At 45.6% G+C, this 13045-nt stretch overlaps 1 protein-coding gene across 4 annotated transcripts in view; it reads left to right on the forward strand.

Moving 5' to 3' along the window:
- LGMN (legumain) overlaps positions 1-13045 on the forward strand; it is a 207184-nt gene that overhangs the window by 65849 nt on the left and 128290 nt on the right. For all 4 annotated transcript variants that reach the window (XM_069637735.1, XM_069637738.1, XM_069637737.1 and 1 more), the window contains one exon: positions 10946-11027. In XM_069637735.1, the coding sequence (XP_069493836.1) occupies positions 10946-11027 (82 nt within the window). The remainder of the gene's footprint in view (positions 1-10945; positions 11028-13045) is intronic.

A 13045-nucleotide genomic window follows, 5' to 3' on the forward strand; every position in this document is an offset into this window, starting at 1 on the left:
AAAACAGCAAACGCTTGCATGAGGCGGCGTGATTTAATACACCAATAAATACATACTAATGGTGTTGCAATGTTGTGCAGCATTGATGTGAATAGACACAATTGTGGCTGAGTGCAGAGTAAACCTGTCATACAGCAGACACTGGGTCGAGTCTACCCCCTGAATATACAATAATCGAAAAAACATAAGCAGGAGGGACTCTTAAAGGCATTGTTTGAATTAAAGCAAAGGGATATCTGTGCCTTATCAAGCATAACCACGCTGATGAGCAGTGTTTCTTTTTTTAAACCTCTCTTTAAAATACAGTGGAAAAAATATGCCTATTAAAATAGCACTGTTAACTCTGTGAAAGTACCAGAACGGTAAGAGAAGTACCATATCACCACATTGTTGTTAGGGAGATTTATCATTTTTATGCTTCATCCCCTCTCCTACTGAGACCCCCAGCACATTTTGTTGGACTTCTGGACCTTTTTCTTTAAAGTTTGAACGAGTGGAGCCTTTTTCCACTCATTCATTCTTAGGGGCTCTGTCTTTTGAAGCTCTATTCTTTGTATTTTACCTGTACTATGGAGTCCATTTTCCCCATAAATCTCAAAGGCATATTTTACTATTGCAGCACACAGCTCTTTGAGCAGTGTTGCTCGGGACCCTTGGGTTCCTCCTTTAAGATTTTCTTTATCCTCAAGTAACTACAGGTCTTAAGGTTAGAGAGATACTTGGTATCTCTACTAAAAATGTATAGTCTGAGAGATTGGCACACGCCACCTTAGGTGGAGTGCCAAAGGGATACCCAGCATCCCTCTTCTCTTTGCTCCTGCTCCTGTGACTTTTTAGTCACCTAGACAGTCTCCTAGCTATAGCTGGTGGTAGTGGACACGTTCTACACAACTATTGTGTAATTTATATACTATGTCCATAGCCTCAGTACTGCACAATAGGGGCACCCAAGTACCTACTTGGGGTATCCCTTCTTTTTTCGCCATTACTAGCATGGTTGTTCTTTGTTGGCCCTTTTACTGTTCTGGGAAAAGGGAGGCCTGCGTGTGCGTGTGCACGTGCACGCGCGCGCGCGCGTGTGTGTGTGTGTGTGTGTGTGTTTGTTTTTTGCCTTTGGTTAGAACCCTTGGGTGTCCCCGCCTAGGCTCCAGAGTGTCTGGGCAGGCAGGCAGCAAGTGGGGAGGAGTTTTCCACACACCTGTCCTTTGTCTTCCAGAGTTCCTGGATAGGTCCAGCTCCCACAGGGGTTCTGGCTGTCCTGATTGGACAGCCAAACACCCCTTTCCTGTAAATTGCTGAGAGAGATTGCAGAGGAGTGTGTGCTGGAACTGTATACATGATGAGGCTCCAGGAGTGAAAAGCAAGTTGACCAGTGGAAGCTGACGTAACCTAAGAAGACGACTACTAGAGACGCTTGCAGGACTCCGTGAAGTGACCATTGCTGTCCTGACCTCGTTTTCTGTGTGAAAGAGGCGCTTCGAAATGGACGCCTCTTTCCCCTTGGCTGGTGGGAACAACCAGTCCCACGACGAACTTTGATTTGAGCAATCTCCCGAGGTCCTGTGAGTTTCCAGAGCTGCTGAACCCCAATACCAGGAGACCTGCTGCCGATTTCGAGTGCATTGTTGTTGAAAGGCTTAATCCGTCCAAATCTTTGCTGAGCCCTCAAGGGACACTCCAGAGATCCGATCTGATCCAACTCGCCCAGACCCCTCATCGGAGTGCAGGTCTGCAGGAAGTGAAGAAGATTGACTGGGCAAATCAAATGCTTTGTTGGTGCGGCAGAAAAGGTCCAAAAACAGCAGAGTGACCAGAGATTCTCCCTCGAGACTGCTGCTGAGAGACCACATTTTTTGTCCTGCCTTTCGTCATCAGACCAAGGAATCCGGAGGTCAGGTCCAAAGCTGCAACAACACGCAGCATCCACCAAAAACGTTTTCTTCTAACATAAGGTACTGTAGGGAAAAGGTAGTGCTTACCTGATTCCCGAAAGTCGCTCCAGAGCATTGGAGTGCACGTAGAGGTGGCCAGGGCAACCCCCTCTTACTTCCGACTAAAGTTGCTGGTTGTGTCCCTTTTAGTGAGTCCTTTAACCGGGTCTCCAATGTTGGTTAAGATTTCTTGTATCTTCCTTCCTAGAGACTAGAATGTATCCACAGGAACCTTCGATTTATACTGCTTTGCAAGACTTTAAGCCTCTACGAACAGCCTTTTAGCGTTTTTGACTTTAAAAGACTTGCTGTGCTGAGAAACTGCCTCGAGAACCTGAAGCTCTGTTAGGATAACACTAACAAACTATTTTCCTTCCCAGAAATCACTATCTTATATGTGTATGCAGACTAAATACAATTACCGTATTACTTTGTGGGTGCGCAATATTACCGATGGAACTGTCAAACTCCTGTAACAATTGTATGCCTATGTGTGTTGGTGTAACAGTGACTCTTGTGTAAATATAATCTATATTTTAATATACATTTATGTGTAAGTGTTTCTTTGAGGTGCGTTACTGACTGAGTTCAGTGTACGTCTTCCTCTTAAGATGAGCTTGACTGCTCGGACTGCTCTGCCACTCAACCAAGGTCCTGAGCTAGTATAGACTGATACTAAGAGTTGGGGGATCTACAAACCCTTGGCATAGCTTACTAAAGTCTTACCTCCAAGTGGGACGTTAGGATAACTCCCCTAACAATTGGGACGCCTGTTTTTGTAAAAATTATGAATTCAGCCAAAGTATGTGCCTGTGTCCAAAAATGGCTTCATAGCCTTCTTGAAAACCACACAAGTGTTACCACCAGCCCACTATTAAAACCTTCCATCCCTTCTCATTGAAGTGAGTCAGTTTAAGTACAATGTTACCTGCCCTGTTAACATTTAACAGAGGGAAGAGCACATGTTTCCCATAACTGCTTTAAATAATGCCAACGCCCAACTTGCACTTTCACACGTATTCAGAAGGTGGCAGATGTGGCAAAACCCAGGCCAAGTTCTGGAGTTGTTCGTTAAGCCATGCTGTGTATGCACAATATAACGTTTGTTGTTCCTTTGGTACCTGTCCCGATGCCAGCACATTCTGATGGGCTTACTTTTTTTGCAGATGCATGCCAACTGTTAGGAAATATTTTCTTTTGTTACTTTCCCTCCATAGTTTTATATGTAACCTCCTGTTTTTGATCCTGTCCAGACTTTCTGAAGGCAAGTCAAGACTTCAGCCTCACTTCCCTTGCCATTTGCTCACGTGTTATGGGGAAACTGTTCAGTACTTCAGACTATAGCACTGCTGGGAAACTTTGTTTCCCCTTTGAACTCTTATATTTTTACCATTGCATACAGCATTTTAGAATGCAGTGCAATTGGGATATTTTATATTACCCTGTCTTTTTACATAGGGTGGTACACAGCGGGAGGACCTCAAGGGCTCCCACGCCTCCCCTCTGGGGACAAGGACGAACATCTAGGGAGAACGCAGTATATTCCCCTCCCAAACACCCCTCCTAGCCCTACACACATTGTACACCCCAATACCATACCCATTCACCCCATGTACATGTGTAGAGCCAGTGACATAATGACTGGGACGAAGAGTCCAAACTACTGTGAGAAACCTGAGGTGTTTCTCCCATGCTACTCCTGGGGATCCTTTGTCCAGGGGAGGGCCATCGCTCCTGGATCCCAACCATGGGGTCGGACAAGGGAGTTTCACCTGGACAGGGGGTCCTTGGGGTCCATGGGAGACACGCCCTGAGCTGAGATATGGTATTCCTCCCGTTCGGATACACACCTACCCGACATCCCCTCCGTTGTCATGGGATATTGTCAGCTGATCCCATCATACCCCAGTACCTTTCTGTAAGGAAAATGAGAAAACAAACAGGTAAAGTAAAACCCAATAGAAAATCCATTCACACATCACAATGTATTTACCCTGTTCATCCTAACAAAAACCTACATGGTTTGTCCATGATTTCCAGGACAACTTACAACTCCCATAATCCCTACTTCCACTCTAGAAGTCCAACTACTGGGACGAAGAAGAGGCAGATGGGAGTCATGGGGACTCCCATAGGACTCAATTGGTAATGGAGTCCCATGGGCAGTTTCCATATTGTCCCGATAATGAGGTCAGTCGGAGTCAGACAGGGAGGTACAACTACTCACACCTGACTCCAATCAACTCTTTCAAAGAGTATAACAGGTCAGACACCCAGGCAGACTCTGAGCGAGCAGGGGATGCTGAAGGAAGCGGAGAAGCCAGCAGTAAGGAGCCAGAGCATCAATAACACTGTAAGGCTTGGCGTGGGAAGGATTGCCAGCACACTGAGCCTGTAAGCACCAGAGAGGCTGCAGTGTGGCGGGGAACCTATACCTCCAGTTGGCTAACCCAGGGACAGTTGAGGCTGCCTAACCGTGTCCAACCCAGAAGTCATCCCTTGGGATAGACTCAAAGACCCACGCCCTTGATGGTCAGGCGTTGAGCCCCTGACCTCAAGAGGAATCCCATTTGAACACTGATGCACTCTGGGATTTGAAGTTCAAAACATTTATTTTGAGAAGCGCGAATGAGAAGCCTGAGCCCGATTGAGGGAGACACCTGAGGAGTCAAGAGCGAGGCGGTGCACAAGAGAAAGCTGTACTTCTGGGGAAGAGGTAAAGGAGGCGAAAGAGAGCGAGAGACCAGGGGGCTGAATCTATGAGGCTGGAGAGAGAAAGAAAGACACTTTTTTGAGAGACCGCTACCGCTCAGAAGCCAAGGGGGCTATGCAGTCCAGCCCAGCCGAGAAGGAGAGAGACCGCATACAGTGCTGCAAAGTTACCAGTGGGCCCTCCTGTGTGAACAGCAGAGTTGGGGAGGCACTGAGGCTGAAAAGGTAACAGCCTTTGACTCCGACATCAAACAGACACGATAAAAGGAGACTCCTAAACCCAGCCGGTGAGTTAATTGAAGCGACGAAAGTCTGGTCTGTGGTTTGGAGTGCTTGCAACATTGAATCAAAGAATGAAGGTTGTGGGCAAATAGGTAAAACATGAGAAAGACAGAGTCCATTGTTGAAAGCCAGAAGTCACAAATACTAAGTATCAGAGTTGTCCGGCAAAAGGGAATGTGCTTTATCGAAAGCCTCTTAGAAAAGTTGTGAAATTGAAGTGAACTTTGCTTTATGAAAACTATAAGTACCAAAAGCCATTGCATGTAATAAGCTTTGAATCAAAGTGGTCCTGCGATGTGTCAAACTAAATCCTGTGCACAGTCCAAAGTGGGGGGACTCGAACCCGACAGAGGGAAGTCCAATAAAAAGGTAAAGAAAGCTAGGATAGGGAAACCCCAGAAGTGAACCGAGGAAGGTTTGAGCCCGATCGAGGGGAACCTTTAATTGAAAAACGAGATAAATTTGTCTGAGCCCGGAGGAGGGAGAATAATTGAAAGCTTTGTGTTAAAGTGGGCCTGAGCCCGGCAGAGTGGGACACAGGTTGAACAGTGAATCACTAGAGAAGTTGGGCATATGAGAATCCTGAGGAGAAAGGAACTTTGAATGTTTGTCGCATAATGCCCTCTAGTGTAAGCGATTTTGGACGGCAAAGAGACTTCGGTACAGAAGGCCCAGATGCTGAGGTTTTGAACCGCCTCCTCGTGCTAGATGAGCTAGAGCGTGTGCTAAGCTCGAGTGTTTCCCACCTTGTCCTGTGCTGAAAACGCAGGGAAGGGAAGCCAAAAGCTCAAATATCCTGACATATCATTTCTTGATGCACAACACCAGGTTTCTCTATAGTAGACTATCCCTCCGCTCTGATATAGCTACGTTGTAAGAACTACTCATGTGCGCCTGCAGCGGTGTGACCAGTCCTACCCCTGAATGGACTAACTACACATGAATCCCAACACTGTCACACCATTTGCGCCATGCCCAATCTTTAATTCCATGTATACAGTTTAGTTCTATGTATACAGTGGCTCTAGAATTAGCTCATATGTAACATTTTCTAAAGTAGAAAATATCAAGCACCCTGTGCCAATGATTGACAGCTCCATGAGCCTTATTTAATGCAAAATATGGTTTGTGAGCAATTCTCTATTAGCAAAAACGCACATCAAGTTACAGAGATCTGTCATCACGTTTCGCATAGTGTTACACTGTCTTTCCATCAACACTAGTGAGCTTCTTCAAGGCTGTCTGATTTTGTTTGGTGATTTATAGCTCTGTATAAGAAAAACAAAGAGCTGAATGTCACAATTCATTCCTCACCATGCTAGAAAGCATATGCCTTAATCATACTACATTTGGTTAACATCTGTGCTTCACAAATCATACTCCCTGTTACATTGTTCTTCAAACACAATCATAGATATTGTGGATAAGCTTGAGCACCCTAGTTTCCCCTTCGCTGGGTGTTCAAGATTATTCTTAACATTGTGCATAAATCAGTGTTTTAATGATGGACCACCAGGACCCAAACTGACATAAAATAACCTGTGTGCACATGCAGAACAAGATATCCCTGAAAACCCAAAGCTAATAAGATATGTAGTATCCACACTACTCCTGCCTAGAGTACCCAAAACTCTGTGTGTTCACCATCAGAGACTCTAAAAGAACTTCCAACCCTTTTCAAAACAAGTGCTTAACCTCTTCTTTCCATCCTACGTATCAGAAATTCCCTCTTAGCATCCTTATCTGGCTGTGTATATGCACCATCCACTACGGCTGCGTTACAATGTCTGTAACAATTGACCAGCATTCAGAAAACCCATATGTATTTATACTGAACATACTCTGCCTCCATCCACAAATGCTTACCTCTCATTGAATATGTGAGGCTAACGGTATCTTTGTTGTCTCCAAAATCGATGTGCCCAGCTCAAGTCTGAATAGAACAGGAGCGGGAAAGACAAAGAAATAATGTCCCCTATTACCATTGCTGACAGACCACTATTTTCTTATCTGACTTATGCCCAGTAGCGTCCCCAACACTGTCTTCCTTCCTGTGAACTTGCGCTGCAGCTCCATACGTTGTCAACTCGCCCAGCGCATCTCACGGTCCTTCTGATTTGGTTCACTGCATCTAACGTACTTACCTGCTTTTCTTGACTAAGTTACCTGATGTTTATTAAGTGACCCTACTGGGGATCGTATATATTTGTACTATAGAGTGTTGTGTGATAGTTGTACCTGTTAGATTAATTTTCCAGGGTGGTAATGAGGCCTAAAATAAATGACTGGATTTTTATGTGACTGTCTAATTTGAATTATTGTGTGCTATACGGACCATGTGGACTGATTGAGGGCCCCTGACCCCGCTCACACTCTCCTGAGACTAAGCCTTGAACCGGCCTCTAAACAACCTTGACTGGGTCTTGGCTAACCTCTCAGCATTCGCTATTCATCATAACTTGGGTGGCTTCCTAAAATATGTCCACCAGGCCACATTCTAGAAATCCATTTTAGCACCAACAGAATACTGGAGCAATTCATGTGATTTTATGAGGCAGGGGGTTGCGCTGGCTGCCCGCATCGCAGATCTCCACCGTGTGTGCAGCGGAGATCTAACAAGATCCACCACATGGATGCATGCGGGCTAGTGGTCGATAACCCTGGATTAGCATTTTTCATAATTTGAATCCCTGCATCAGGATCGTCCTAGCCAGATGGACCAGTTGCTGTATTGGTCTGGCTTTTTCCCATGGCAGAACCATTAGGCACCAAATAATCACTTGGTCCAAATATAGGCCCAAGACATTGGTGGGGTATAGTCACACAGACTGCATGTGGTTTTTACGGTTTAATGCTTAAACACGTTTTCCTTCAAAAGACTTGCACAGCTCCGTTTCATCTCTAGAACTCTTTTGTGCTCAGTCCTCTTTCCTTCTTTAAAACTGGCATCCTTACCTCATTTAGATGGAAGCAGAGACCTGCTGAAAAAGCTATTAAAGGGAAGTGTGAGCAGATCAATGACCTCTTTTGCTTTGGGCAACGTGAGACAGTCCTCTTGGTATTGAAATATTAGACAATAATTGTTGGCAGAAGTCAGATCAGCCATCAGGTTCATGACACACTTAGACAAGGATGTATGTATGGGTTTCCAACTGCCAGAACAGTCATAATGTAGCCCAATCAAAGGTACAGACCCTGCATATGGAGGGACAGTATTGAGATTCCATTGAAAACCAAATATATTAATGCTTTGCTTAAACTCTTGCTCGACAAGTTAACTCCAGTGCTTTACTTTCCTGCAGCCATCTCCAGGCATGGGTTGAATTGCAAAAATGTGATCCATGTGATTTTTTTTATTTCCCCAGAGGCCATTTTTTCTGGATCCCGGGTTCGGGGGTTTGGTTTTGGGGCAGAGGGAAATCCTTTTTTGTGGGCCTGCTCCCCCGCTAACCCTCCTCTTTATGTGGTTGACACCCCCCCACAAGCACCTGTAGGTCCCACCGTGACACTCATACTTCTCTCATCTGGGGGACACCTACACAACCTCTGTTCTGCAAGTGCCTGCTCCTTGGCCTCCTGTGACTCTACCAAGACACCCCTGCATGGTTACCAAATCTCCTACTCCCTTGCTCAATAGTTTGACAGCCCATGCGACATCTGTTTCTGCAGATTGATGCACAAGTTCACAAAGGTGCTAATCCCGCCATTCCACCCTTAAGAAAAGGTGGCCTGTTTGGAGATATGGATTCCCCTCAAAGAGTGCGGCACACAAGATCAGTGACTTTGTGCCCAGAAAATAAATAGCGAAGGAAGTTTCTGACTGTATTGAAGATGGTTGAAATGTGGCTGTGGAAATCCTCTGCTCTGCCTTTGATTGTGGCCCTAGCAAAGTGGGTTTGCTTTGGCAATAGCTGCGCAGAATTAAACATGGCTCAAGTCCCCCATGTTGGCATATGAGCTGCCACCGAACTGGAGGTGAGGTCCTGCTAGTGAATGACCACAATGGTCATTAGTCAGTCAGTGTAGTATTGCTAGTAAGAGCTCACTGAGAGGGAACTTTACTCTAGGTGTGATCTCACTATTTAGTTGACACAATATTGCAGTTGAAGTCTTACTAATGCATGGACACAATACTCTTGGTGAAGTCTTGCTAATGAGTGTGTAGTCATTCTACAGGTGACGTCTCGCTACTAAGATGATGGTGTATGGGTATGGGTGTGTGTGGGTGTGTAGTTCAACATCTAATGCATGCCTCTCTGAGTAAAACTACAAATCATGGACACAGACAGGCACAGATAAAGACAAGAGGCTATTGGGGGAGGCGCTATTTAGGCTGTAATGTTTTGCAAAGGCTAAATCCAAAGCAAGACGTGTGAATAATGACTAAAACATTTATAGAACTAAGATGAATATCAAATGTATGATGCTACCAAACGTAGCTATCAAAATACAAGCTCTCACCAAGAGTCACGTTTGGCCCCAAAACATATAAATTTACAACGAACATGTGACTTCGGTATAAGTCCCTTGAGGAACAGGCCCCTATGGATATGCTGTTACTGACAACCATTTGAACAGGATGCAGCTGACCGTTACGCTGAGATGATACTGATACGTGATATACCTGTTTTCTCCAGTGAATTGATGAGGCCTCCTTTGATCAGAGCTAATCCGTGTGATTGCTCTGCTGAATACACATTCTGTGATTTATTGCGCATATCTGGCGGCTCTTTTGTCCTACAGTTATGGTTTTATGCCATGACGAAAACGACGGCATATTCACCCAAAAGTTGAAACTAGAAGGGAGGATCCGTTGTTTTGGTGCCTCCTGAACGAGCTCATTTCAGAAGACCACAAGTATTGGTTTTATTGTCTCATATAGTAGACTGGACCTTTTTCTTATTTGATTTTCTTTGTGATTTCTAATGCGACCAAATCTTTTCATTTGATCCTTTTTGTGTATTTTTGATATCTGGGACTGTTTTTTGCTTTTGCTCTTGCATTGTTCATCACTTTTGGTGTACATTGAAGTTATTATGCTCTACGTTTCCTAAATTAGATGTTATCTTTCACATGGGTGTTGTTTGCCAACTTTTTGATATTTAACATGTTTCCTGAATTCATGTTTGATTGTTATAGACGCCAGTAACGGTGTATGTTCTTTACTCGGCCATGTTATTTCATTGGTGCACTCATTGGTCTCTAAAAAGCTTGACAAAACATTCAATTGAATTTGTGATGTATGTGTGCTATGAATAACATGTTTGTTGTACTGTCCTAATTTTTGGGGCCCGAACGTGATTCTTTATGTGAGAGCTTGTTTTTTTGGTAGCATCATACATTTGTTATTCATCATATTTGTATTGATTTAGTCTTTCTTCACATGTCTTGCTTTGGATTTAGTATTTATTCTCCCCTGTGCAAATACTCCCCTGGGATTCCCTACCTTTTTTCTCTAGTATGTTTTCCAAAGACTTAATTTTACCTCGAAGTAAGTGGTGAAATACCATGAAGGCTCACAAATAAGCAAATGACTTTGTTAGCAGAGTTAAGGAATTAATTTATTATGTATTTATTTATTTATTTGCATTTGTTTAGCGCACATGCAGCCCAGGGGGCATCGTGGCGCTTGTTACAGATATGATTTGTTGTACATACATTGAAGTCATTAATTAGTTGCAGGAGAAGATTGCAGCTATGAGAAATGGCTAGTTGTGCCTACATTGAAATCATTACTTAGTTGCAAGAGAACGAGAAATAGCTACAGGAGAGGAAGAGAGGAGAGGAGATAGATGAGGAGAGCGTAGCGAACTAGAAGAAGAGGAATTAGTTAAACAAGGTGGTTTGTTTTCTTTTGGACCACTCTAGTCAACCCTTGGCTAACACGGTACAAGCACACTGGACACGTGTGTGTGTGTGTGTGTGTGTGTGTGTGTGTGTGTCTATATATCTGTATAGTAAAAATGAATTTACCCTGGCATATGACAATATTCCAATGCATATCTTAATTTTTCTCTTAGCAATCCCACCAAAGGCATTATAATCAACAGGCCCAATGGGACTGATGTATATGCTGGAGTTCCAAAGGACTACACTAAAGAGGTAGGTGTGTGCAGATTCCCACCTCTCACATTAATAAGATCTATGCGTCTAACCACTGACATTAAAAAAATTGCCAACAATATGTAGACTACCATTTGTAGATCTTTTTTAGCAATAAATTGAGTAATGCATAAAATAACCATTTATAATATCAAATTCCCTGACCTCCCACAAAATCCAATAATCCCTTAAAGATTGATATGAAAATGCTTACCCGAGGTAATCTATTTGACTGAGATCCCTTCTCTTTAAAGCTGGTTATTTCTCCAGCATGGGGTCTGACATGGATTCACATGCTCATGAATATTCCCCGTCTTCAAGCTAGGAATCCTTGGTAAAGAAAAAATCAGTTTAATTTCTGAACTGTCTTTCTTCTAACAACCAATCACGGGTCTCTGGGTCATACTTCCCCCAGCCAATGACTGCCCTCTACCTAATACCCGCCTCTGGCAGCCATCTTCAGATTTGTACCGCATGTTCAAGTGTTGGGAGTCCTCGTACTATAGCTGTTGAGCTTTTACTGCGCTTTGCAATTTTTCTAAGAGTTTACTCTATTTTTTCCTGTCAATCGAGCCTCAAGCTCCATCGATCCATCAACTGACTAACGGGGGAACCATTTTCCAGAACGTTCTCACCCCTCAAGGGTGATTTTTCGCCGATTTCCATTCTTGGAGGATTCCAGAAGATTCTTGAGGCCTACCGCATGTGGACATGGCTGAAGCTAAAGGGGACTCAATGCCTCTGTTCAGGGTCTGCCCTGGATGTGGACTACGGAACATTTTCCTGGACGATGGGCACTCCCTGTGCCTCTTCTGCTTACATTCCGACCAAACGCACGTGGAGGAGACCTGTGCGTTGTGCAAGGATATGGTGCCTTGCACCATGAAGGACCGTCGCAAGCGGCTCTCCGAGTGGCTCCAGACGAAGATCCCTGGGCAGCAAGCCTCACCCAGCAAGAGAAAATCTGAGTGGTCTCCTAAAACCTTTGAGGGTGCTCCAGTTTTAGGGGCCCAAAATAAGGATAAGCACCACAAACCCGCGGGCACAGGGGGGTAGCGCCGTTGGGACGGGCTCCTCAGCAGCCAGGTCAGAACCGGCGTCTCCGGCATCCTCGACCATGAGCCAGCGCTCCGGGTCAGCGAAGAAGAGAAAGTCGGACCACCCGAGTAAGCTCCTGGAGAAGTCCCAGCCGACTACAGACTAAGACCTCCCTGGAAGGCGTGGTGGCGTCCCTAGCGATGGCCACGGATGCGGACTTCCAGGAGGCGGCCTCTAAGGCGAACGTTTCCCTGCCTGCTCGGAGGGAATCTTCTTTCCTACCCATCGAGAAGACGCCAGTGAAGACGATGACGATCATCTCCCCTAGACCGTCCCTGCTGGTCGAGCGGAAGGGGGGGCCGGTAGTCCTGCAGGGCTCAGACATCTCCTCTGAGGAGAAACTTTCTGGGCTGAAGGCGGTGCTGGATAGAAAGTACGAGGAGGCCAGGTCCTATGGGAAGGACCCCGGCGAAGCGGATGTGGAGAGCAGTGAGGATAACGAGGAGGAGCAGCAGGGCGATGAGGAGCCAGAGGACGCCATTGCCCCTGTTGCAGCCACCGCAGCTACCTCCGCAGTAACCGACGGACGTGTCGGCGGACATCCTACAGGCACTGCACACCTTGTGCTCAGAGATCCGGACAAGGATGCCCCTGGCGGGAGAACCCGCGGCGCCTGGGCCGTCGGGGGAACCCCCTGTCAAGAGAAGGAGGGTACACCCTCCACCTCCTTGCCACCCTTCACCACCATCCCCTCCTTCGAGGGACGATACGGAACTGGAGATGGCGACAACTGGCACGGGTACAGATGACGGGGTGGACCTACAGAAGAAATACAGAGTGCCCGACTCTGCACCCAAGTGTCTCAGATCCCAACCGTCCCCGGACTCGGTGGTCTCGGCGGCGGCAAAGAAGTCCTCTGGATCTTCGGCGTCAATGTCATCTCCCCCCGCCCCCCGGACGACGAGGGAAAAAAGATAGAC

The sequence above is a fragment of the Ambystoma mexicanum genome, chromosome 14, assembly GCF_040938575.1.
Source record: "Ambystoma mexicanum isolate Mex_15411 chromosome 14, UKY_AmexF1_1, whole genome shotgun sequence".
Taxonomy (NCBI): domain Eukaryota; kingdom Metazoa; phylum Chordata; class Amphibia; order Caudata; family Ambystomatidae; genus Ambystoma; species Ambystoma mexicanum.